Source organism: Haliotis rufescens, unplaced genomic scaffold, assembly GCF_023055435.1.
Source record: "Haliotis rufescens isolate VD_foot unplaced genomic scaffold, xgHalRufe1.0.p SCAF_13, whole genome shotgun sequence".
NCBI lineage: Eukaryota > Metazoa > Mollusca > Gastropoda > Lepetellida > Haliotidae > Haliotis > Haliotis rufescens.
This window is the reverse complement of record NW_025963813.1, coordinates 18,309,730-18,337,503: the sequence shown is the minus strand read 5'-3', so window position 1 is coordinate 18,337,503 and position 27,774 is coordinate 18,309,730. Positions and strand designations below refer to the sequence as shown.

At 46.6% G+C, this 27,774-nt stretch overlaps 2 protein-coding genes across 5 annotated transcripts in view; one reads left to right on the top strand and one right to left on the bottom strand.

The window, feature by feature from the left end:
- Nucleotides 1-1,941: 1,941 nt before the first annotated feature.
- Nucleotides 1,942-7,882, top strand: LOC124132245. Of its 3 annotated transcripts, none has more exons than XM_048394292.1 (5): nt 1,942-2,050; nt 4,739-4,803; nt 5,153-5,415; nt 5,523-5,600; nt 7,368-7,882. In XM_048394292.1, the coding sequence occupies exons 3-5, from the start codon at nt 5,391-5,393 to the stop codon at nt 7,760-7,762; spliced, it is 498 nt and encodes a 165-aa protein (XP_048250249.1). In that variant the 5' UTR covers nt 1,942-2,050; nt 4,739-4,803; nt 5,153-5,390; the 3' UTR covers nt 7,763-7,882. The 3 variants fall into 3 exon arrangements, with proteins under 3 accessions (XP_048250249.1, XP_048250248.1, XP_046352028.1); XM_048394291.1 differs by having other exon boundaries at nt 1,947-2,050; nt 5,523-5,620; nt 7,370-7,882; XM_046496072.2 differs by lacking the exon at nt 4,739-4,803 and having other exon boundaries at nt 1,949-2,050; nt 5,523-5,620; nt 7,370-7,882.
- A 5,274-nt stretch (nt 7,883-13,156) lies between these two features.
- Nucleotides 13,157-27,774, bottom strand: part of LOC125378603 (major facilitator superfamily domain-containing protein 8-like) — a 31,654-nt gene continuing 17,036 nt past the window's right edge. The window contains exons 6-13 of one of the 2 annotated variants that reach the window (XR_007220370.1): nt 23,755-24,355; nt 22,931-23,004; nt 22,246-22,329; nt 18,914-19,046; nt 17,252-17,374; nt 16,177-16,307; nt 14,545-15,550; nt 14,448-14,466 (exon numbers count right to left, since the gene is read on the bottom strand). Coding sequence is in view for 1 of the 2 variants with exons in the window: in XM_048394289.1 (XP_048250246.1) it covers nt 15,437-15,550; nt 16,177-16,307; nt 17,252-17,374; nt 18,914-19,046; nt 22,246-22,329; nt 22,931-23,004; nt 23,755-24,355 (1,260 nt within the window). In the remaining variant the exon portion in view is untranslated. Of the gene's footprint in view, nt 15,551-16,176; nt 16,308-17,251; nt 17,375-18,913; nt 19,047-22,245; nt 22,330-22,930; nt 23,005-23,754; nt 24,356-27,774 lie in introns of both variants that reach the window. The other variant, XM_048394289.1, reaches the window with a different exon arrangement.

Sequence of the window (27,774 nt, the reverse complement as noted above, 5' to 3'; positions counted from 1 at the left end):
AGACAGAAGGCAAGTATTTGTCACACTTTAATGCCATGTAGAATATATCAATGAATGTATTATTTTGATCTTCTTGAATTAATTCATATGTTAACGTACTCATCGACTAATTACAAAGTTTTGAGTTGATCATGTCTGTAGGTATTGAGTTATTGTTTGTTGTTTAACGCCGCACTCAGCAATATTCCAGCTATATGACGGCGGTCATAATCGAGTCTGGACCAGACAATCCAGTGATTGACATCATGAACATCGATCCATGCAATTGGGATCGATGACATTCATCAACCATGTCAGCGAGCATGACCACCCGATCCCGTTAGACGCCTCTTACGACAAGCATAGTCGCTTTTTACGGCAAGCATGCGTTGCTGAAGACCTATTCTACCCAGGATCTTCACGGGTTTATTGAGAGTGAATTTGATTGAATAATATTTCAATTTTATGACGGCGTGTCAGCTTGATGTGAGAGGTAAGCCAAAAGTTTTAGACGTTTACTACCAAAACTGACGTGCAAAAGAAAATACACTTATTTTTTATTGTGGCTAAAAATGGTTTTCATAGTTGTGTTTTGGACCTTAAGTTTGCAGCGTTCCGACGACTGTTTTACAGCCCAGTACCGTTTTGATAACGTTTGTATTTTGGTGGTCAAATCCAATTTTCAAGTGTAAACTTTTCTTTGCCCTGCAGTTTTGTTAGTTGTTTCCAGAGTTCGCTCTTCACGACCAGGTTTCGATTCCACACAATGAGTGTCGTCATGTCTGGTGTCCTGTCGTGGAATATTGCTCAAAGTGGCTTGAAGCCCAACTTGCGACCACGGGTATGGTGGTGAAAAAACTGGAAACATTACCAGGGCGAACTGGGATTTGAACACACGAGCGAAGGACTCATCTTAGAGAGGTGGGGCAATCTAGACTTGCTCAATCATTCTAGACTCCTTTTTTTAAATTTATTCTCTAGGGTCTGGGAGACGGACTTCCATGCCATAAACCCGCACACTTGACTCTGAGATAAATCTTTCGCCAAAGCTGGACCACTACTGTGAAATGGACTTCCGAGTCACATTCAAAACATCTCAGACAGCCCCACGTTCAAGAAAAATCTCGGAGGCACGGGTGGCCATGTCGTCTAAGGCGCTGCTATTCGCTGTGCAGAGTTGCGTCCCCTGGGTACGCCAGAAACCTATGATTTGGAGTTCGAATCCCGGTTCGCCCCGATTGTGTTTCTAGGTTTGTCAGCACCAAACCCGTGCTCAAGGGTTTCACCGAAGTGGTAAACGCCGGGGACCCGCATCACTTCGGGCTTTCCTCCCACATTAAGCTGACACGCCGTGATATAACTGGAATACTGTTAAAAGCGGAGTTAAACCCAACTAATTCACTTACTCAAGAAAGATCTCAAAACAGTTCTCTTCTGCACAGCCTTTGACCAAGCAGCTTTTTCCGGGTGTTTCCTTCCCTTATATTGCTGAAAAATTTCTAAAAGCGGCGTAAAACCATACTCACTCACTCACCCAAGCACCTTTGAGTGAGTGAGTGAGTATGGTTTTACGCCGCTTTTAGCAATATTCCAGCAATATCACGGCTGGGGACATCAGAAATGGGCTTCACACAACGTACCCATGTCGGGAATCGAACCCGGGTCTTCGGCGTGACGAGCGAACGCTTTAACCACTGGGCTACCCGACCGCCCCAAGCACCTTTGAACAAATGTTAGAACAATACGCTTTATAACAATGAAATTTATTTTATCAGCACATTTTAGAAATCGCTGTGAACGTTATAACACTTTGTTCGTTTAGAAATGTCGCACCAATCTATTCACTCTGATTTATGTCTCTAACTTTTCACCAAATCTGATGTTTGCTTGCACAGCTCAAATAACTTGTGGTCTGCCAGGTGCATCCTGGGCAATGTCACGTGCAGTCCCTGCAATTGCTGTAGAAGCAGGTCACATGGCACTCAAAATAACAACAACACGTGCTGGGGGCCCAACAGACGCCATGCCGGACAAATTACCCATATAACATTGAATTTGTTATAATTCACAGGTATGTTTAAGTCGGTGCTGATTGAATGCTGAACAAGCAATAATAGGTTTGTGTTCAAATATGGATTATATTATAGATAATTCTAGATACTCGTTGTTATTTTCATTATTGAAGGAGCCATATGCTGTGGGGCATTTAGAATTGCGTATGAGAAGTATAATTTAGAAGTGAATGTTTCCTAAATTACATGTTATGACACACCGTGCCGGACTGGACTTTATAGTTTATGTATGGAGCTTCTGCCCGGAGAAGGTCGGTATTTCGATCCCCTGGCCGCGTCATACAAAAGATGGTACTTATTGGGATGAATGGGATAAAACAAGAACTGGCCGACTCTGTTTCTACAGCGTATATGAAAGGAGATTTTTGATGTCCATGCGTCTTTCACGTGTCGCAATCAGTTCGCATGTCGTGTGATACCGCCCCACACCAGGGCACTACCGCCCCACACCTGGACGCTACCGCCCCACACCTGGACGCTACCGCCCCACACAGGAGGCTACCGCCCCACACCAGGACACTACCGCCCCACACCAGGACACTACCGCCCCACACAGGAGGCTACCACCCCACACCAGGACACTACCGCCCCACACCAGGGCACTACCGCCCCACACCAGGACACTACCGCCCCACACCAGGACACTACCGCCCCACACAGGAGGCTACCACCCCACACCAGGACACTACCGCCCCACACCAGGACACTACCGCCCCACACAGGAGGCTACCACCCCACACCAGGACACTACCGCCCCACACCAGGACACTACCGCCCCACACAGGAGGCTACCACCCCACACCATGACACTACCGCCCCACACCAGGGCACTACCGCCCCACACCAGGACACTACCGCCCCACACAGGAGGCTACCACCCCACACCAGGGCACTACCGCCCCACACCAGGACACTACCGCCCCACACCTGGACACTACCGCCCCACACCGGGACACTACCGACCCACACCAGGACACTACCGACCCACACCAGGACACTACCGACCCACACCAGGACACTACCGCCCCACACAGGAGGCTACCACCCCACACCAGGACACTACCGCCCCACACAGGAGGCTACCACCCCACACCAGGACACTACCGCCCCACACCTGGACACTACCGCCCCACACCGGGACACTACCGACCCACACCAGGACACTACCGCCCCACACAGGAGGCTACCACCCCACACCAGGACACTACCGCCCCACACCAGGACACTACCGCCCCACACCGGGACACTACCGACCCACACCAGGACACTACCGACCCACACCAGGACACTACCGACCCACACAGGAGGCTACCACCCCACACCTGGACACTACCGCCCCACACCAGGACACTACCACCCCACACAAGGACACCACCGCCCGACACCAGGACACTACCACACCACACCTGGACACTACCGCCCCACACCAGGACACTGCCACACCACACCAGGACACTACCGCCCCACACCAGGACACTACCACACCACAACAGGACACTACCGCCCCACACAGTGAGTGAGTGAGTTGGGTTTAACGCCGCTTTAACATTATTCCAGTTATATCACGGCGTGTCAGCTTAATGTGGGAGGAAAGCCCGAAGTGATGCAGGTCTCAGACGTTTACCACTTCGATGAAACCCACGAGCACGGGTTTTGTGCTGACAAACCTAGAAACATAATCGGGGTGAACCGGGATTCGAACCCACAACCATATGTTTCTGGCGTGCCCAAGGGACGCAACTCTGCACAGCGAATCGCGGTGCCTTAGACGACTGGGCCACCCGTGCCCCCCGCCCAAATCAGGAGACTACCGCCCCACACCAGGACAGTACCGCCCCCATACCAATCTTGGTCATGAATTGTTCCCTGACAAACTGCTCGCCGCTACAGATTTGAATCTATTGCGTTGTGCAATCAATGTAACGATACAATCTTGATGCCACACGTACCAAATGAACGTGTGTGCAAGTCTTAGAAGGTACCGAATGGGGTTATAGAAACATAAGAATTGACTTTCACTGTGTGCGAGTGGTTGGTTTTACGTCGCTTTTAGCAATATTCCAGCATGTGGGGAAACGAACCCGGGCCTTGAGAGTGACGAGTCCTTAACCCTAGGTTACCCCACCGCCCCTACTTTGTGCGAATATCATTGCAGTGTGAGCATTCATAAATAGGGGGTACACATTGTTTGAACTTCGCTATTTTGTGGTAATACCCAGATACATATAACGAAGCAAGTAATTTAGCCCGAGAAAGAATCAAACATGGCTGCAACTGGTAGCTACAGTCCTCTTATAACCAAAGATCAGATGGACGAAATGAATATTCAAACCTGAAAACGAAACTATTTTTATAAGTAGAAATTAGTAGATTTAATTTGTATGAGCCTCATGAGAAATATCAAAACTTTCGTTTCTGGTAACTTTTAAATATGTATTCAGTGGAGGAATATTGTCAGACATGTTCAAATGGCGGATAACTAGGATGGTTTTTTTCTTTCTTTATTTGATTTGGTTTTGCGAGTTTTGGACATTTTTGACATGACTAAATATATAGTCAGTGAAAAAGTATTGTGCGATCTTCGTGAGAATATAGGGGGCAGATCAAAACGGCTATGTCATATTGGTGTGTACCTGATATAGAAATACGAAGTTCAGAATCCAAATTCCTTGTCATTGTTTTGATAGGTCAACAACTACTCACGTGCCCGGACAGACAAATTAGATAGAAATTCTCTCAACATGGACAAAAGGTAACAGTCAGATTATTTGTTCTTTCGAATTTGTTGGGGGATTTGTCTTCTTCTGATAATTTACCTCATCCTTTGTGTAGTTGGAATACAGCTGAGTGCGGCGTTAAACACCACACAACAAAGTGTTCTTTTGTCTCATTTTGTCTCTCTTTTCGTGTGGTTATATTGCTATCTTTGGCTGGAAGTGACAGCTACTATTATTCGCGATACCCAGCACTGGAACATATCAAATGTATAAGAATGTATTCATTGAATAGCTTTAGAATTTAATGCATGTGTACCAATGTGAAAATGCGTTTGAATGACTTTTTTCCCTCTTAACTTTTTACATAATGTTTGATTTAAACAGATACATCGATTTGTTCAGTACATGGGTACAAGAAAAGCGAAACACAAGCTGGGCTCTGTCTCTTCATATCACATAACTTGCGCAAACTGCAGGGATAACCATGAACTTGTTAACGCGTTGTCTTCTCTTACGTCCGCGCGTTTGTGAGGCGTGACGTCACAACGCATCAGCTTCAAGACATGGGTTATTACGTCACAATATTGTGACGTCACAGAACGAATCCAAGCTGTCTTTAGCCATGCTAGAAAATCCCTCAGCAGATGGTAAGTGACTTACTTTGAATTATTTGGCGTATACGTATTTCTTTCCATCCACTTTACTCAATCGTGAAATGTTGGCCTGTTTGTGTATTTATAGTCTTTTCGTTTAGATCGGCAAGAAATTGTTGATTTATGGGACCGTCTTCTGCATACAGATATGGACTCTGGCATAGCCATCCAAACAGGCATAGCCATCCAAACAGGCAAGGTAGGACATTTTATTAAATATATTTTGTGAATGAAGATAGCATCAATATTCAAGCTATATCACGGCGACGATAAGCCCCTCCGTCGAATGTCGTAATAATGTTGCAGTCAACGAAAGATGCATGAAGTATTTGCAGGATTATCTTCAAGAGGCAAGGGAGTTAACTGTCTATAAAATCCACTGGAATCATCGGGAAGATGTTGCAGGATCTCCTTCAAATAAAATAATCACACCCTACCAAAGAACATTATAAAGTCTTAACCCGTGGAGATTCCGTGTTAGAAAAGGTCCCCAGCCAAGCTGCTTGACTTATAAGAGGTGATTAAATGGATCGGTGGTCAGGCTTGGTGGATTGCTTCTTGTCATAACCCATACACGTGCATAGATACTCATGATGCCAGTCCCTGGTTTGTCTAGTCCAGACACGATTATTTTCAGGCAGCCGTGATATAGCTGGAATATTGTTGGGTGCAGCCTTACACAACAAACTTCACGACTCACATGGTCAACTAACCTGGATAACATTCAGAAATGTTACACACGGGTTTCTTAGGTGGTGATAAACTTGTTACATCCTATGGCACAATTTCCAGTACGAATCCGTGCTAAGTAAAACTATTTTGTTAAATGCCAGGATTATTTTAGAGTTAAACCATTAAAAGAATCATAACATGCATTCAGTTTCGATGCAATTCTCATTTTGTTTGTCCCATTTAACATGACGAAGAACGAATTTTCTAAAATCAATTTTATATAAATTCCAAAATTCATAATTGTAATTTATTATTGGCTTCATGAAATAAACAAAGTGTGAAGTGTTGCAAAGTGAGGAAAGAGTTTTGGTCCCATAAAATATTGTAAACCATGTATGAGTGAGTGGTTTTACGCCGCCATTGACAATATTATGGATGGACCATGTGTTACAGCCTGCACTGTAATCATGTAAAAATGCCCGTTGCCTTTCAGTGAGAAGATAAAACATTGGATTATCACAGCGGTCTGTATAATTTGCCTCTTTGCAAACCAGTGGTTGATAGCATGAGCACAGTCCACAAATCCCATGCTTTAACTATGACTTTAAAAAATCGTTATTTTAACATCGCTTTGTGAACATGGTTCGGGAGCCCGTTCCATAAAGCCAGTTTTCCTCAAACTTTCAGACTCGTAGAGCTAAGACCGCTTTGAAGAGACCCTGGACACACATTGGTCGGTTCCAACAAGCACTGGATCTGCTTTGGGACATCAGATTAGAGTTTATCCCTGTCGCGACTAAGAATTGATTCTCTTCCTCATATTTATACATATGAACATGGAAGCACTTAATATTTTAACCCCACCCGACACTAATTGCAATGTTAATCCCTAATCAACACTTGAGTTGACATTAAGTTCATCTCGCTAATGAGCTGTTAGCGTAAATAGGTAATAAACAAAGGTGTGTCGGGCGGTAGGGTAGCCTAGTGTTAAAGCATTCGATCGTCACCTCATATGGGTGCAATTTGTGGTGTCACTAAAATTGACTTAAAACCATACTCACTCAAATATGTTTATTTAGGGTAAAATATAAACTTGAACTATAGATTGTAAAACTCATGATCAATATTTTAGTTTTGTCTCTCGTAGCAATTTACGTCTGTAACAATGCTTAAATAACTTGAGATGATTCAATAACGGCACGCAAGTCGGAGATATTTTTCAGCTAATCAGGGTTTCACTGAATGACCAACTCTTAAATCGTTTCTTTTACAGGGCTACAAGTCGCTCTCGCAGTCACTGCACACGGCTCCTGTCACTATTGGTCAGACAGTGGCCAGATCCACTGACCACAAGCGAAATGCAAGGGGAGGCTTCCATCAAGACACTCGGAGACCAGGTAACGTTCCCCATCAATCACAAAGCAACGAAACGTTTACTGCTGCGTCTTCGACTCGCCTACGACCACCTACCCCGATCTGGGTCGAGGGTAGATACACCCCAGTATTCAACACCTCCCCCAAAGAGGTCAAGCTGGAGACCCCAACACGGGTGGTAGTCTCGAAACCAAAGCCAAAGAAGGCATCGAAAATGATCAGATTTTTCAACTGCGTTAGCCGCCTTTTTCATGTGAGCCGCCAGGAGAGGAAGGGATGGACCCAGCTGTAGCCACCCTGGAACTTTATACTTATGCGCCAAACTGATATGAAGTATATTTTCTATTATTGTCTCAAAAGACAAATGATACAAATTGTTATCGAGTTTTTAGATCATTAAACTTTGTATGAAAAGAAATTGTTCAGCCATCATCGTGGGGACCCTTGAAGATCCGGGTTAGATATTGTACATTTCTTTTGCTAGCTGGAAATTGCTTTTGCGGGTCAACTAACGGGTGGTCAGGCTCGCTGACTTGGTTGATGCATGTCATCGCTCATGTCATTCCCAACACAGACCACAATCAAAGCGTGATGTGGAATTCTGCTACATTGATCCACAGTTTGTTAAGACAACCTGGTAGAATCCACAACACAAGGTTTAATGCATTTTATTAGTGGTTGACTCACCTGAATACGTTCGTAATAATGTACACACGTTTCAACCTCACTAACAAGAGTTCCGTGTGTGGCAGGCAGCACAAATAGGTTTTCCTTGATAAACCGTCTGTATGAATATTGGAATCCGACATTTCTATGTAGATGTTCATAATATGGATAAAAGTACACAAAATATAAAAATATACATACGGAAAGGACAAACCAATATATAATACATTCTGAAAATATCACAGAACATCAGGTGATCATTACACTTTGTGTGACAAATAAGGTTAAGTCGGCATACATAGATTCAATGTCAGCTTGCCCGATAGACTCAGGGCGATTACGTTGGCATACATGCCTGCAAATTATTGGGTCCGACGTAATAAATGGTGTAGTACACTCAACCACTCGTACAGTTTCTAAACATGACATTTATACAACGTGTGATAGATATTTATTACTCTCGTGTTTCTCTATTGTGAATAAAAACAAAGCTCACAATACTATGGCCGCCTATATAAGTGAAATAATTTTAAAGGCGACGTTAAACCCCATTTTATTTCGACTCGCATTATCACTTTTATTCCCAATATGATATTTACAAAATGAAAACTAATCCTCATATTTCATCGCCACTGTTTTAATTCACACATGTCCCAGTGGTAGTAAAACACTGGTGTTTCACACGTTCAGAGTGAGTGAGTTGGGTTTGACGCCGTTTTAACATTATTCCAGTTATATCACGGCGTGTCAGCTTAATGTGGGAGGAAAGCCCAAAGTGATGCAGGTCTTGGACGTTTACCACTTCGGTGAAACCCACGAGCACGGGTATGGTGCTGACAAACCTAGAAACATAATCGGGGCGAACCGGGATTCGAACCCACAATCATAGGTTTCTGGTGTGCCCGAGGGACAACTCTGCACGGCGCCTTAGCCACCCGTGCCCCCGTCACATTCAGAAAGAATTCGAGTGTAGTGTATACAGTCAGGGAATATGTTTTTGAAGTGAAGAGAATATAAATATCCCCAAAATAGCATCTTCCCAAGGCAAGGGAGTTAACTGACTTTACAAGTCCAGTTTCCACCCTTGCCGAACTAGGCTGGAATTTCCGGGCTCGATCGTAGCGCCATCAGTGGTTATTGCGAGTTTGGTCCAAAAGGAGAGGCTCAGAAGGGACATCAGATTCCATCACTTGCATTTGTTTCAAACAAAATGGCGGCGCCCAGTCAAGACGATCTGAGCGATAATCATGATCTATATTGCGATAAAACGGGTCTTACACCGCGAAGTGCATCAAATCACGCGAGCACCTTGATTAAAAACATGAAAAGATTTGGAAACCTGTTGACAACGACTTAAATTGGCGGTGCACATGCTTTGGAAATCCTGCAATCGACCGAAATCGGCACGACAGTTTACGAATTTTGATTGGACTATGCATAGACTCGTTAGTCCAGCCAAAGGTAACTCCAAAATACCAGCCTAGTTCGGCAAGGATGGAAACTGGACTTTTATAGTCAGTAAACTCTTTTACCTCGGGAAGATGCAAATAGACATAGTAATTAATACCACGTGTGAAACTGAATCAGTTTGTTTAATTGAGGACAGTAACTGTTAAAGCGGTACACATAAAATGTGCACTAGCTTACAAAGAAAGTGAAGTTTGAGCGATTTATATCCAATTTCCTGCGACTGCAAATTAGCCCGAGGCAAGTTCCCCGGGGAGGTATCAGCATGGCGAACTGCATAAGTTAACTGCAAGACGAAAATATACAGCACAGACATCAGGAGTGAGTGGGTTGTTTTTAACGCTGCTTTTAACAGTAAATGTAAATGCAGATCTCCTTTGGCCATGAAAGACTGAAAATAATTCGTCAATCAAAATGGCAGGATAAAAGTAAGCTGAAACATGTTCTTGAAAATGTTATACACATTCTTGGTTCACCACAAAAGTATCATAACTACATTTCAGAGTCCCATATTTGTCTTGTTTTGGGGATCAGTCTGCTGTTTGTTAAAAGAAACGTTTTAATAATTATTTAAAATATGCCCTGCATTGTGCAAAGAAGTAAACAAAATTCTAAAAATAGTCTACACACATTTGCTCATGTAAGAGATACAACACCTAGGGCCCTACACTGGTCAGGCATGGCACATATAACTTCTATACAGTTCAAAGTATTCTCCATTATCCAGTGTATACATATCTCATTTATTTAGTGATGAACATCTGTGACACATTCGCCTCCATATCTTCGCTTTGAGCCTCGTTTGAATGACAGACACGTGAAAATAGCCATCCAATCAAATTACACTGTTGTTTCAGAATAAAACAGGAGACGATGGATGTGACTACAACTCGACTCATCAGAGTCGCATAAAGTCGGAAGCATGAGGACTTCCCTCAGAATAATTTCCATCTACAAAAAAACTAACAAGTTCCTTCTGTTTCAGGTTCCACATATCCAGGACTTGCATACACAAGGCCGATATTTTGAAAGTAGGGTTGTTTGGTTTCAAGCGCATGACTAAGAGAAATTATGTGAAAAGTTGGTAAAAAGAGCGAAAGGGCTGTTGACTGCACATGCGCCAAAGCCCTAATGGCGAAATTGTTCATGGTTTTCATCAATCTCACGTTCGGCTATTTCCGTCAAGCCTGGAAAAAAGACTGTTGGCAGACTGAGTTTTCATCACTATAAAATGGAGATATAATACACTGGCTAGTCAAGGATGCGTTTAAACAGCGTTTTACTGTTACACAACTCACCACATAATTTTACTATTTTAAAAACAGATTTGCACTGAGCTCAACACGACAGGTGAGATCGGAAACGGTACTGGTAAATATATTCCAGCAATTACAGTGACATGATTGTCATCAACAGGTATCTCTTTGCTTAAAATATTTCTCAAACTGAGACATGTTCATGTATGTAAGTATATTGTGAATCTAACCAAAGAGTCAAATTAAGGCTGTTTGCTCGGACTGGGACAAACTGTTAATGTTGTACTGTTGCGTAAATCGTGAGGATTTTATTGTGCAAGTGTTGCTCGTTATCTAAAACCTGCCACTGTGGCAGCGTTCAGGCAACATATCAGGTGTGCATATTGCGAAAACATATTGCTGTGAATACTAAATAAATGCAATAAAAAACACTCATGAGCACCACAGTAATAACATAATAACCGCGGTGTATTACTTCTACTGCTCATTAGTTGTTAAGGAAATATTACCATCATTAGCCAGTAGTTGTCAGGGAAATATTACCTACGTTAGCCAGTTGATGCCAGGGAAATATTACCTACGTTAGCCAGTTGATGCCAGGGAAATATTACCTACATTAGCCAGTAGTTGTCAGGGAAATATTACCTACATTAGCCAGTTGATGCCAGGGAAATATTACCTACATTAGCCAGTTGATGCCAGGGAAATATTACCTACATTAGTCAGTAGTAGTCAGGAAAAATACTACATAAATTAACCAGTATCTGTCTGCGAAATGTCACCTGTACCATTGAATAGCAGTGAGGGAAATGTCATCTATACCACTGAATAGTAGACAGTGAAATATATAGTACTTGGGGGTTCAACAGCGCGGGTTTGTCATGGTTTGATGAAAGACAAGCATACCATTGATATGCTGTTTGGGTAATCTCAATTCAAATTTGAACATAAGGTGGGACAGCATTTAAATTCATGTGTGATAGGTTTACATAATTAAATTTATGTTGTCAATTTCAGCATTAACTGTTGATGGCATCTTTAAAACAAAACGATGTTTGTTTGTTGTTTAAGGCCGCACTCATCAATATTCCAGCTATATGACAGTGGTCTGTAAATAATAGAGTCTGGACAAGACAATCCGGTGACTGACATCATGAGCATCGATCCACGCAATTGGGATACGATGACACGCATCAACCAAGTCAGCGAGCCTGACCACCCGATCCCGTTAGTCGCCTCTTACAAGCATAGTCGCTTTTTACGGCAAGCATGGGTTGCTGAAGACCTAGTCTACCGGTCGAAAACAAAATGAAAAAGATCTGATTTATGACACCCTTAAAGCACATGCAGAGTGAGGGAAAGTGAACGATTTAACAGCAGGCAATGTTTATGACTTGTTCGCTTATCAAGCATGGACCAGACAAACTGGTGGTTGACAGCATGAGCATCGATCCATGCAACCACAGCACACTCAATTGGCTTCCCTTCCAAACTCAAACTCATACCATGCAGCCAGTGCTGTTTCAAAAGCAGGCAATCACAGGTGTTGGGTTGGATGTAGTCTGTTTCAGTCCCTGAACAGTATTCTAGCCCTAAATAAAGCAAGTCTAGATTTCCACAGAAAACTTCCATCTCTCTGGGGCTCCTTTACAATTAAAATGAAGAGGATTGTTTCTATCAAAATTATATATTTTTAGAGACTAAGCATTATGAAACTCTGGGCTCTCAGATATACTTTAAAACGTTTTAAATGTTTTCAATTAGATAAAAAGGCAGAGCTGTAAGCTGAATTTTCATTACTGCTGATCAATTCCAATAGATACTTTACCAATTCCTGAAATTAGAAACACAAGTTTCAGAAAATATTTACAAAACTGTTGATCAGTGAGGGAACACAGTACAGTATTGTTTGACTGTCTCAGGGTACCGGTATGTGTGCAATGTTTGAAATGACAGTATGTTTGACTGATGGCACAGGGTGTCAAGATCACACTGCACAACCTCTTAATTTGGTTTGACTGTTGACATAAAAGTGGGACTGTGTGTCAGCTGTAATGTCTGAATGTGTAGAGATTATGTAAGTGGCAAGGACTTGGAGTGAAAGGCTTTGTTGTATGTGCTGATTGAGTGGGGTATAAGACAGACTGAGTGAGTGAGTTGGGTTTAACGCCGCTTTTAATAGTGTTCCAGTTATATCGCGGCGTGTCAGCTTAATGTGGGAGGAAAGCCCAAAGTGATGCAGGTCTCAGATGTTTTCCTCTTTGATAAAACCCACGAGCACGGGTATGGTGCTGACAACACCAAGAAACATAATCAGGGCGAAGGATTCGAACCCACAATCATAGGTTTCTGGCAAGCCCAAGGGAAGCAACTCTGCGTCCTGAGACGCCTTAGACGACAGGGCCACCCGTGCCCCCAAGACAGACTGTGAAATCTAATGCCGTTTAGATGAGTTGTGGTGTGAGTAAAACTTTCATGTAAGTATTTTCATGTCCATGTTCTTTCATACTGAACATTCAATGTTGTGTATGTATTATTTGCATAATGCGTGTATCTGTATGCAGTGATAGGATATTATGCAGAGGTATGGATATTTGTGCAGTCACATATATGGCATAACTATACCTCGCATCTCTCACACAATTGAACTATAAGTGACATATCTCACTGAAGGTTATATGAATGGCCATGTTATAAGCAAGATGTGGTTCCCAGTGTGTTAAAGATGCTATGGAACTTATACACGTAATATCATAACCTTTACTTGACATCAGTCAAAACATTGTTCTAATTATATGAAAACATTTTCACCTTGTTTGGAAGACATTGTCACCGGAAGGCTGGCTCAAAGACCATATACTGATATATCATATCATTGATTGGTATATGATAAATGACCTTATAGGCACTGTTGTATTGCCGTGATGAAGTATTAATATGATGACATAATGTATTAGTACCGGTATGTATTGGTGGGAAGTCATCCTCCCCAGGCAAGGGAGTTAACTGACTGTATAAGTCCTGTTTCAACGCTTGCTGAACTTGGCTGGAATATCTGGCCTCGATCGTAATGCCACAACGTGCAATGTTTGAAATTACAGTTTGGCTGGTGTCACAGGGTAAGCATGATAATAATTCCATAATCAAGGTCTATAACAAAAAACAAAACAAGCTTGTTGGGCAACAAGCTCATTGTGATAAGGTGTAAATAACAACTTTCCCAAACAATATCTAGTGAATTCTACTTGTCATCCCTCTCAAGACATGACAAATATGGATCCTGACTCCCTTGTTCAACATATGACAACACAAAACAGCACTAACAAAAAATAAACAACATTGTCATAGTATCTACAACTGACTATGCATTCAAACACTCACACAGTACATGGAATGTAAATATCTGGTACATATGTACTGTACATCACTGTTCATCTGGCCTTTTGTGACTGCGATATAAAAATATTAAAAACCAAGAATATCGGAACACGGACATTTCAGTGGGAAAAAACCTGCAGTAAGTACAAGTTAATTTAGTTTTGGCTAATTGATAGTCGTTAGTCATACCTCAATTAGTTATAGCTTATTGATAGCCGTTAAGTCATACCTCAATTAGTTATAGCACATTGATAGCTGTTAGTCATACCCCCATTAGTTATGGCTAATTGATGGCCTTTCGTCATACCTCAATTAGTTATAGCACATTGATAGCTGTTAGTCATACCCCCATTAGTTATGGCTAATTGATGGCCTTTCGTCATACCTCAATTAGTTATAGCACATTGATAGCTGTTAGTCATACCCCCATTAGTTATAGCTTATTGATAGCCGTTAAGTCATACCTCAATTAGTTATAGCTTATTGATAGCTGTTAGTCATACCCCCATTAGTTTTGGCTAATTGATAGCTGTTAGTCATACCCCATTAGTTATGGCTAATTGATGGCCTTTCGTCATACCTCAATTAAATATAGCACATTGATAGCTGTTAGTCATACCCCCATTAGTTATGGCTAATTGATGGCCTTTCGTCATACCTCAATTAAATATAGCACATTGATAGCTGTTGGTCATACCCCCATTAATAGTTATGGCTAACCGATAGCTGTTGGTCATACCCCCATTAGTGATGGCTAATTGATGGCCTTTCGTCATACCTCAATTAAATATAGCACATTATTCCAGTTTTATCGCGGCATGTCAGCTTAATGTGGGAGGAAAGCCCGAAGTGATGCAGGTCTCAGTAAGGTCTCTTACTACTTTAGTGAAACCGACGAGCATGGTTATGGTGCTGACAACACCAAGAAACATAATCAGGGCGAACCGGGATTCGAACCCACAATCATAGGATTCCCACAGCGAATCACGGCACCTGAGACTATTATAGTAGGATTTAGTAGGAGTGTTAGTTGAAAATCAGACTGGGCAAACAGAAGTTTACTTGCCCTTCGACAAATGGGAAATTTTGGTATTTGAACACCCCTGATCTAAATTCATCCCATTAATGGCCGCTTCTGTGACAGTGTTGTGACCCCTGTAGCATGGCTTGAGATCTCTGACAAGTCATGACATATGAGTTCATCCAATCAATGGCTGCCTCTCCGTGGCGATGTCTCCAGGGTTGGATGCTGGTGGGGGTGAGGGAGCTGACTGGGGAGGCTTCAGCCTCTTGAAGGACAACCACAGCATCACCTGTGAAGCAAATGATGCACATGAATCACTTGTTACCCACAGGTTAACACTGATTTGTTTGTTTGTTTGCTTGTTGTGTAATGCCGCACTCGGCAATATTCAAGGTATATGACATCGGTCTGTAAACAACCGAGTCTGGACCTAACAATCCAGTGCTTGATGTCATGAACATTGATCGTACAGCAAGATCGGATGCAGGAAAATTGACAAAGGGATATGCTTTGTGAAAAAACATATGCAACAACTTAAATTTGTTCTCAGTAATTGAGTGGAAGTGAACAAACTTCGTACCAACAACATTTGAATGAAACTTTTTCCACAATAGTTACTACAGTAAACTACGGTTATATCAAACTGAAAGGGACCAATTTTTTTAATTTGTTATAACCATTGTTCATTACAAGCATATATAAAGCATATATAAAGCAAATGGCTGGGACAAAAAATAAATATTTAATATCCGTCAGTTTGTTATAAGCGTGTTTCGTTATGAACATAGTTTACTGTAGTCAGTTATATACCCTTTCTACGATGCTGTTTTCTGTAAAACATCTGTCATATACACCAGAAATATGGACTGTCAGGTTCATTTTCATTCCCAGTAGGGGACTTACTTAAGTACTTACCTGTGATATAAACAGTATAGCCACTAGCACCCCCACATTGAGGTACAGCATGGAGATGGTAGACCCCGCCCACAGCGGCGCCATGATGGTGCCAATACCCGTCACACTACGTCGTATACCCTGGCTCAAACCTAAACAAACACATGGATATATTCAAGCAAATATTTTTATTCAGAAATAATTCCTACAAATTAAAACAGTGAACTTAGTTGTTTTTACAAATCATTTGAATCATGACTGAGTTCAAAGGTCAATCTATGTAATCCAACCAACAGAGAACTAAACAATGAAAGCATATGACAATCTTCCATAGTCCAATCAAAATCGCATAATGAAATCAAGATCCATTTCACAAAGTGCAGTGCAGAGTTCGGTCAATTGCAGGATTTGCAAAGCATGTGTACATGTCTATGTTAATTAATCAGACATTACATCTAAAAACTGTAATTATTATATAAACAGTTATAAGTCTGAAAATGGGACTTTGCAGAAAATGAGCCCAAATGTTTGATGCCATGTATCTCTCAAATAAATATAAAACGAAGCTCGTGAATTGTATTTTTGGGTTCCTAAGAAACCGTAGTTTCAAAATATAATGAGAAGTCAAAATGTGATTTTTCACCTATAAGGTCCCTCATCTCCTGGTTGGTCATATATGGTGACACATATGTCATGTCAAACAAAAACCTGAAATAATCACAAATGGTTCTGTGAAAACATTATTTGCATGTACACTATGTCAACGTTTACATGTACATGTTTCCAAGTGAGTGAGTATGGTTTTAATCTTAATTTTAGCAATATCACGGTGGGGGACACCAGAAATGGGCTTCACACATTTTGCCCATGTGGGGAATTGAACCCGGGTCTTCAGCATGACAAGTGAACATTTCAACCACCAGGCTACTCCCATTGCCCCACATGTTTCCGAGTGGGGAAAAAGATCATTTAAGGGATCATTCCATTGTGGGTGGTTGGGATGGTGGGTGAGACAGTGGGTGAGACAGTGGGTGAGGTAGAGCGGGAGCGTGTCCAATTATTCACACTTCCATCTATTGTAGCGAAGACAACATACCCTGTGTTTCCTTGCGTGTGAGTTTAGAATACAGTGACACCCCACACACCAACAGGAAAGGCAGACCGGCCACATCTAGGATAGTGCCAGCAATAAAACCTGGTAACGTCCAGCCCGGGTTATCTGAAACATTCAGAGCACCAACATCAAGGATAGTGCCAGCAATAAAACCTGGTAACGTCCAGCCCGGGTTATCTGAAATATTTAGAGCACCAACATCAAGGATAGTGACAGCAATAAAACCTGGTAACGTCCAGCCTGGGTTATCTGAAACATTTAGAGCACCAACATCAAGGATAGTGCCAGCAATAAAACCTGGTAACGTCCAGCCTGGGTTATCTGAAACATTCAGAGCACCAACATCAAGGATAGTGCCAGCAATAAAACCTGGTAACGCCCAGCCCGGGTTATCTGAAATATTTAGAGCACCAACATCAAGGATAGTGACAGCAATAATCCTGGCAACATCCAGCCCCAGGTTATCTGAAACATTTAGAACACCAACATCAAGGATAGTGCCAGCAATAAAACCTGGTAACGCCCAGCCCGGGTTATCTGAAATATTTAGAGCACCAACATCAAGGATAGTGACAGCAATAATCCTGGCAACATCCAGCCCCAGGTTATCTGAAACATTTAGAACACCAACATCAAGGATAGTGCCAGCAATAAAACCTGGTAACGTCCAGCCCGGGTTATCTGAAACATTTAGAGCACCAACATCAAGGATAGTGCCAGCCATAAAACCTGGTAACGCCCAGCCCAGGTTATCTGAAATATTTAGAGCACCAACATCAAGGATAGTGCCAGCGATAAAACCTTGTAAAGCCTAGCCCTGGTTCTCGGATACATTTAGAGCAAAATACTTTCTGAAACGACCATCCCTCCTGCTGTATCACAATATGCAGGCATAATACTGTTGGTTGGAATTATTGGTACACATGACATATCAGGGCTAGGGATGTCTAAGACAGAGTTGTGTCCCTTAGCCGCCAGGTTCTGCTGACTGTGTTCAGCTCTCCCACCACATCATCACAACCACATTATTCTCTGTTGAGAATGTCTATGCTTTGTTATCATACCTCCATGTCAGAATGATGAGATCTGATTGGTCCACGTGATCTTGTTAAAAATACTGTGTAACTCACCTTTGAGGGTAATAAATTTATCCACGGGGAATAAATATCTCATACCCCGCCACAAGCACTACATGCTGCACATGCATTTCTGAGAGACAGAATAAATCCTTTATACCCCGCTTCAAGAAAAAGCTGCATGCGTTTTCCCCAAGCCAATGGATATCACGTGACATGGTGCAAGCTAACCTCAGCTGTTTTCTATCAATTTGGAATTTATCTGAACTATTTTACATGTATAAATATTTAAACATGTCAGTAAGATATATTTGTTGTAGCAGGATCACTCAGGGTACATGGGGTAATAGGCGTCATTCGTTTTATACCACTCGCCCCCGGCTGCTCGGGACACATAAAACCCCATGTACCCTGAGTGATCCTGCTACAACTTATATTGGACTTAAGGCTTTCCTCTCACATTTATCTGACAAGCCCCGATATAACAAACCCTTTTCAGCATCAAACAGCATCAAACTGACCTGACTCTCGACTGGCCGTAGTTTCACTGTCTTCAATGGCTACTCACCTGGGGTACAAGAAGGCAGGAAGTAGAGGTACCACACGTTGGCAGACGTCAGAATGAAGCCGCCTATCGCAATCAAATAACGATCTTCGATCTTTCGACTCAACCAGCTTGTCAGTACAAATATTAAGATGATCTGAAAAGTAAAATGTAATGGCTATGAAATAAATAAACTGAACTGAATCAGAATAGTACTGAAAAAAAGAATTCAAAAAAGAATTCAAAACCAAAACCAAAACACCAAAGGACACTGGTGAATAGTCCATTGAAACATGCTTGTATGTCAATTACATTCTTTGAAAATCCAGTTTCAAACATACAAAAAGTCCTTGCAGAAATGATTCTACGATAAGCCAGTTAGGGCGTGGGAGAGAATATACGCCCGCCCCACAGTACAGGAAGCCGTGGTTGGACACTCACCTCCACGCCCGCCCCACAGTGCAGGAAGCTGTTGCTTGACACTCACCTCCACGCCCGCCCCACAGTACAGGAAGCTGTTGCTTGACACTCACCTCCACGGCCGCCCCACAGTACAGGAAGCTGTTGCTTGACACTCACCTTCACGCCCGCCCCACAGTACAGGAAGCTGTTGCTTGACACTCACCTCCACGCCCGCCCCACAGTACAGGAAGCTGTTGCTTGACACTCACCTCCACGCCCGCCCCACAGTACAGGAAGCTGTTGCTGGACACTCACCTCCATGCCCACCCCACAGTACAGGAAGCTGTTGCTTGACACTCACCTCCACGCCCGCCCCACAGTACAGGAAGCTGTTGCTTGACACTCACCTCCACGCCCGCCCCACAGTACAGGAAGCTGTTGCTTGACACTCACCTCCACGCCCGCCCCACAGTACAGGAAGCTGTTGCTTGACACTCACCTCCACGCCCGCCCCACAGTACAGGAAGCTGTTGCTGGACACTCACCTCCACGCCCGCCCCACAGTACAGGAAGCTGTTGCTTGACACTCACCTCCACGCCCACCCCACAGTACAGGAAGCTGTTGCTTGACACTCACCTCCACGCCCGCCCCACAGTACAGGAAGCTGTTGCTTGACACTCACCTCCACGCCCGCCCCACAGTACAGGAAGCTGTTGCTTGACACTCACCTCCACGCCCGCCCCACAGTACAGGAAGCTGTTGCTTGACACTCACCTCCACGCCCCCCCCACAGTACAGGAAGCTGTTGCTGGACACTCACCTCCACGCCCACCCCACAGTACAGGAAGCTGTTGCTGGACACTCACCTCCACGCCCGCCCCACAGTACAGGAAGCTGTTGCTGGACACTCACCTCCACGCCCGCCCCACAGTACAGGAAGCTGTTGCTTGACACTCACCTTCACGCCCGCCCCACAGTACAGGAAGCTGTTGCTTGACACTCACCTTCACGCCCGCCCCACAGTACAGGAAGCTGTTGCCTGACACTCACCTTCACGCCCGCCCCACAGTACAGGAAGCTGTTGCTGGACACTCACCTCCACGCCCGCCCCACAGTACAGGAAGCTGTTGCTGGACACTCACCTCCACGCCCGCCCCACAGTACCGGAAGCTGTTGCTTGACACTCACCTCCACGCCCGCCCCACAGTACAGGAAGCTGTTGCCTGACACTCACCTCCACGCCCGCCCCACAGTACAGGAAGCTGTTGCTTGACACTCACCTCCACGCCCGCCCCACAGTACAGGAAGCTGTTGCTTGACACTCACCTCCACGCCCGCCCCACAGTACAGGAAGCTGTTGCTTGACACTCACCTTCACGCCCGCCCCACAGTACAGGAAGCTGTTGCTTGACACTCACCTCCACGCCCGCCCCACAGTACAGGAAGCTGTTGCTGGACACTCACCTCCACGCCCGCCCCACAGTACAGGAAGCTGTTGCTTGACACTCACCTCCACGCCCGCCCCACAGTACAGGAAGCTGTTGCTTGACACTCACCTCCACGCCCGCCCCACAGTACAGGAAGCTGTTGCTGGACACTCACCTCCACGCCCCCCCCACAGTACAGGAAGCTGTTGCTTGACACTCACCTCCATGCCCGCCCCACAGTACAGGAAGCTGTTGCTTGACACTCACCTCCACGCCCGCCCCACAGTACAGGAAGCTGTTGCTGGACACTCACCTTCACGCCCGCCCCACAGTACAGGAAGCTGTTGCTGGACACCCACCTCCACGCCCGCCCCACAGTACAGGAAGCTGTTGCTGGACACTCACCTCCACGCCCGCCCCACAGTACAGGAAGCTGTTGCTTGACACTCACCTCCACGCCCGCCCCACAGTACAGGAAGCTGTTGCCTGACACTCACCTCCACGCCCGCCCCACAGTACAGGAAGCTGTTGCTTGACACTCACCTCCACGCCCGCCCCACAGTACAGGAAGCTGTTGCTTGACACTCACCTCCACGCCCGCCCCACAGTACAGGAAGCTGTTGCTGGACACTCACCTCCACGCCCGCCCCACAGTACAGGAAGCTGTTGCCTGACACTCACCTCCACGCCCGCCCCACAGTACAGGAAGCTGTTGCTTGACACTCACCTCCACGCCCGCCCCACAGTACAGGAAGCTGTTGCTTGACACTCACCTCCACGGCCGCCCCACAGTACAGGAAGCTGTTGCTGGACACTCACCTCCATGCCCACCCCACAGTACAGGAAGCTGTTGCTTGACACTCACCTCCACGCCCGCCCCACAGTACAGGAAGCTGTTGCCTGACACTCACCTCCACGCCCGCCCCACAGTACAGGAAGCTGTTGCTTGACACTCACCTCCACGCCCGCCCCACAGTACAGGAAGCTGTTGCTTGACACTCACCTCCACGGCCGCCCCACAGTACAGGAAGCTGTTGCTGGACACTCACCTCCACGCCCGCCCCACAGTACAGGAAGCTTTTGCTTGACACTCACCTCCACGGCCGTCCTACAGTACAGGAAGCTGTTGCTTGACACTCACCTCCACGCCCGCCCCACAGTACAGGAAGCTGTTGCTTGACACTCACCTCCACGGCCACCCCACAGTACAGGAAGCTGTTGCTTGACACTCACCTCCACGCCCGCCCCACAGTACAGGAAGCTGTTGCTGGACACTCACCTCCATGCCCACCCCACAGTACAGGAAGCTGTTGCTGGACACTCACCTCCACGCCCGCCCCACAGTACAGGAAGCTGTTGCTTGACACTCACCTCCATGCCCACCCAACAGTACAGGAAGCTGTTGCTGGACACTCACCTCCACGACCCCCCCCCCCACCCCCCCCCCCCACAGTACAGGAAGCTGTTGCTGGACACTCACCTCCACGCCCGCCCCACAGTACAGGAAGGTGTTGCCTGACACTCACCTCCACGCCCGCCCCACAGTACAGGAAGCTGTTCTGAAGTTCATTCCAGTGCAGCAACTTGTCTGTCAACGGAGTTAACATAGTCTGAAATACACAAGGTAAATTAAGCATCTTGTAATAGTTGTATGCAAAGGAAAACATTGCATTCAGAATACAGGGATAACAGAGACTTATCTAGACCTAGTTCGAGCCCGATATTCATCCCCAAGTCTGCAGCAATTGTCTGGAATTCTAAAAATCTCAATCCATGTTTGCAAATTACAATGTAATATCTTGTGACTTGTATGCACCTGAGAACAGGACCAACAAAGAGGAAGTGGCCTAAACATTCAGTTTTACATTATTGCATTAAATGCAATGTTTAAATACTTTTGAATTTAAGAAGATAAATACTAAACAAAATAACAATTATTTCCTAATTAGCCTGCCAAGGGCTACTAGTTTGGAATCCTAGATAAATCCCTGTATAGTCAGAATGACATAATGAGCTCTTTGATTTGACAGGGCATGATATGAGAGAGCATGATATGGGGGGGGCACAATATGAGGGGCTGCAATTTGAGAGGTCACAATATGAGAGGGGATTTGAGGTCGCAATATGAGAGGTCGCGACTTGAGAGGGCTCGAGTTCAGAGGGCACGAGTTCAGAGGGCACAACATGCAGTAATGTTGAGAAGCAACTTACCTCTAGTGTCACCTGAGCAAATATAGTTATAAACTGTAATCCTAACAGTACAACTATTTCTTCTCGAATATATTCTGAAACAAAACATAAAATCAAATATCAGTCAATCAATCCTCTTGCTAGCACAATCAGGGCGAAATACTGAGTTATTTTTCAGAAGAACTTAAGAGGCACAGGTGGCCCAGTTGTCTAAGGTGCTGCAATTTGCTGTGCAGAGTTGCGTCCCTTTGGCATGCACGAAACCAGATAATGAGTTCGGATCCTGGTTCACCATGATAATGTTCCAAACCCATGCTATATTTGCAATGTTTGTCAAAATATTTTTGAAAGCATAGGCTGGAATGAAAGTCGCCAGTTTGAAACTAGTTCTGTAAACCTTGAGAAACCGGCTTTCTGATTGGCTAATGTTGACCCCCTTGTCGGTCATTTCATTGGCCGGCCCGTGAAGATCCGGGGTAGAATAGGTCTTCAGCAACCCATGCTTGCAGTAAAAGGCGACTATGCTTGTCGCAAGAGGCGACTAACATGGTCGGGTGGTCAGGCTCGCTGACTCGATTATTTACAGACCGTTGTCATAAAGCTGGAATATTGCTGAGTGCGGCGTTAAACAAGAAACAAACAAACATTTCATTGGCTGGTAAAAGTTCATGAAAGGTCGTAGCCATCACCAAGATCTGATTTAAATTAAATCGTGTCATGCCCCAACAGCATGGGTCATTGCTCATGCAAGCAACCATTTGTTTTGAGTAAAAACATTCACAGTCCATCCAACCAAACATGCAGAGATATTTCCCATTCGATTTTAAGTTATTTTATTTGCTTACCATCATATAAGAACTTAAGTCTTCCTTCGGTGAAAGGATCCTTCACATCGGAGACACTTTCTATTCTTGGCAACACTGAATGTTCCTTGGAATCTAAAAGTGCTTTTAGTTTTCTACTGCGACTGTTCTGTCGACTTGTTACTTTGCCCTTCTCACTGACCCCCGAAGAGTCACTTTGCATAAGTCTTTCTGCAGACTCAATAAGTTCAGAGGAATTTCCAATAGATACAGTGCCTAGCGATTCATCACCAACAGACCCGTAGCTTGCTACCGATATATCGGATATTGATGCGTTGCCAATAGAGCCATACATGTTTGGTGTCGCGGTGCTTGTACCTCCATTAGGAACACACTCAGTGCTCTGAATGGCTGTAGGGATAGCACTGGCGGGGGTGTTGCAAGTCAAGTCTGGGTACACATCGTCGTACGTGACGGTTTGAGGGGGAATCTCTGTGTACTGTTCCTCCTCTTCGTCTGACAGCGGTGTGTACGCTGTCTCCACTTGATTCATCACACGCATCTGCCGGAATATCACTCCCGGTTCCGAGAAGAGAAGCAGCAACAGCAGCTCCATGATCACCCACATAAAGGCCATAAGAAGCTGCAAAGGTGAAGATCATGGCTACAATAGGGTAGGAAGGTGAAGGTCAGGGCTACAGCAGGGTAGGAAGGTGGAGGTCAGGGCTAAAGCAGGGTAGGAAGGTGAAGGTCAGGGCTACAGCAGGGTACAAAGGTGAAGGTCAGGGCTACAGCAGGGTACGAAGGTGATGGTCAGGGCTAAAGCAGGGCAGAAGTTGAAGGTCAGGGCTACAGCAGGGTACAAAAGTGAAGGTCAGGGCTACAGCAGGGTACGAGATGAAGGTCAGGGCAAAAAAGTGAAGGTCAGGGCTACAGCAGGGTGTGAAGGTCTGGGCTACATCAGGGTGTGAAGGTCAGGGCACCATCAGGGTGTGAAAGTCAGGGCTACACCAGGGTGTGAAGGTCAGGGCTACAGCAGGGTGTGAAGGTCAGGGCTACAGCAGGGTGTGAAGGTCAGGGCTACACCAGGGTGTGAAGGTCAGGGCACCACCAGGGTGTGAAGGTCAGGGCTACACCAGGGTGTGAAGGTCAGGGCACCATCAGGGTGTGAAAGTCAGGGCTACACCAGGTAGTGAAGGTCAGGGCTACAGCAGGGTGTGAAGGTCAGGGCTACAGCAGGGTGTGAAGGTCAGGGATACAGCAGGGTGTGAAGGTCAGGGCTACAGCAGGGTGTGAAGGTCAGGGCTACAGCAGGGTGTGAAGGTCAGGGATACAGCAGGGTGTGAAGGTCAGGGCTACAGCAGGGTGTGAAGGTCAGGGCTACAGCAGGGTGTGAAGGTCAGGGATACACCAGGGTGTGAAGGTCAGGGCTACAGCAGGGTGTGAAGGTCAGGGCACCATCAGGGTGTGAAGGTCAGGGCTACACCAGGGTGTGAAGGTCGGGGCACCACCAAGGTGTGAAGGTCGGGGCACCACCAGGGTGTGAAGGTCAGGGCTACACCAGGGTGTGAAGGTCGGGGCACCACCAGGGTGTGAAGGTCAGGGCACCACCAGGGTGTGAAGGTCAGGGCTACACCAGGGTGTGAAGGTCAGGGCACCATCAGGGTGTGAAAGTCAGGGCTACACCAGGGTGTGAAGGTCGGGGCACCACCAGGGTGTGAAGGTCAGGGCTACACCAAGGTATGAAGGTCAGGGCTACACCAGGTTGTGAAGGTCAGGGCACCACCAGGGTGTGAAGGTCAGGGCACCACCAGGGTGTGAAGGTCAGGGCTACACCAGGGTGTGAAGGTTGGGGCACCACCAGGGTGGGAAGGTCGGGGCACCACCAGGGTGTGAAGGTCGGGGCACCACCAGGGTGTGAAGGTCAGGGCTACACCAGGGTGTGAAGGTTGGGGCACCACCAGGGTGTGAAGGTCAGGGCTACACCAGGGTGTGAAGGTCGGGGCACCACCAGGGTGTGAAGGTCGGGGCACCACCAGGGTGTGAAGGTCGGGGCAACACCAGGGTGTGAAGGTCGGGGCATCACCAGGGTGTGAAGGTCAGGGCACAAAAGTGAGAAGGTCGGGGCACCATCAGGGTGTGAAGGTCGGGGCATCAACAGGGTGTGAAGGTCAGGGCTACACCAGGGTGTGAAGGTCAGGGCTACACCAGGGTGTGAAGGTTGGGGCACCACCAGGGTGTGAAGGTCAGGGCTACACCAGGGTGTGAAGGTCGGGGCACCACCAGGGTGTGAAGGTCGGGGCACCACCAGGGTGTGAAGGTCAGGGCTACACCAGGGTGTGAAGGTCGGGGCACCACCAGGGTGTGAAGGTCAGGGCACCACCAGGGTGTGAAGGTCAGGGCTACACCAGGGTGTGAAGGTCAGGGCACCATCAGGGTGTGAAAGTCAGGGCTACACCAGGGTGTGAAGGTCGGGGCACCACCAGGGTGTGAAGGTCAGGGCTACACCAAGGTATGAAGGTCAGGGCTACACCAGGTTGTGAAGGTCAGGGCACCACCAGGGTGTGAAGGTCAGGGCACCACCAGGGTGTGAAGGTCAGGGCTACACCAGGGTGTGAAGGTCGGGGCACCACCAGGGTGGGAAGGTCGGGGCACCACCAGGGTGTGAAGGTCGGGGCACCACCAGGGTGTGAAGGTCAGGGCTACACCAGGGTGTGAAGGTTGGGGCACCACCAGGGTGTGAAGGTCAGGGCTACACCAGGGTGTGAAGGTCGGGGCACCACCAGGGTGTGAAGGTCGGGGCACCACCAGGGTGTGAAGGTCGGGGCAACACCAGGGTGTGAAGGTCGGGGCATCACCAGGGTGTGAAGGTCAGGGCACAAAAGTGAGAAGGTCGGGGCACCATCAGGGTGTGAAGGTCGGGGCATCAACAGGGTGTGAAGGTCAGGGCTACACCAGGGTGTGAAGGTCAGGGCTACACCAGGGTGTGAAGGTCAGGGCTACACCAGGGTGTGAAGGTCAGGGCTACACCAGGGTGTGAAGGTCAGGGCTACACCAGGGTGTGAAGGTCGGGGCACCACCAGGGTGTGAAGGTCGGGGCACCACCAGGGTGTGAAGGTCGGGGCAACACCAGGGTGTGAAGGTCGGGGCACCACCAGGGTGTGAAGGTCAGGGCACCACCAGGGTGTGAAGGTCAGGGCTACACCAGGGTGTGAAGGTCAGGGCACCATCAGGGTGTGAAAGTCAGGGCTACAGCAGGGTGTGAAGGTCGGGGCACCACCAGGGTGTGAAGGTCAGGGCTACACCAAGGTATGAAGGTCAGGGCTACACCAGGTTGTGAAGGTCAGGGCACCACCAGGGTGTGAAGGTCAGGGCACCACCAGGGTGTGAAGGTCAGGGCTACACCAGGGTGTGAAGGTCGGGGCACCACCAGGGTGGGAAGGTCGGGGCACCACCAGGGTGTGAAGGTCGGGGCACCACCAGGGTGTGAAGGTCAGGGCTACACCAGGGTGTGAAGGTTGGGGCACCACCAGGGTGTGAAGGTCAGGGCTACACCAGGGTGTGAAGGTCGGGGCACCACCAGGGTGTGAAGGTCGGGGCACCACCAGGGTGTGAAGGTCGGGGCAACACCAGGGTGTGAAGGTCGGGGCATCACCAGGGTGTGAAGGTCAGGGCACAAAAGTGAGAAGGTCGGGGCACCATCAGGGTGTGAAGGTCGGGGCATCAACAGGGTGTGAAGGTCAGGGCTACACCAGGGTGTGAAGGTCAGGGCTACACCAGGGTGTGAAGGTTGGGGCACCACCAGGGTGTGAAGGTCAGGGCTACACCAGGGTGTGAAGGTCGGGGCACCACCAGGGTGTGAAGGTCGGGGCACCACCAGGGTGTGAAGGTCGGGGCAACACCAGGGTGTGAAGGTCGGGGCATCACCAGGGTGTGAAGGTCAGGGCACAAAAGTGAGAAGGTCGGGGCACCATCAGGGTGTGAAGGTCGGGGCATCAACAGGGTGTGAAGGTCAGGGCTACACCAGGGTGTGAAGGTCGGGGCACCACCAGGGTGTGAAGG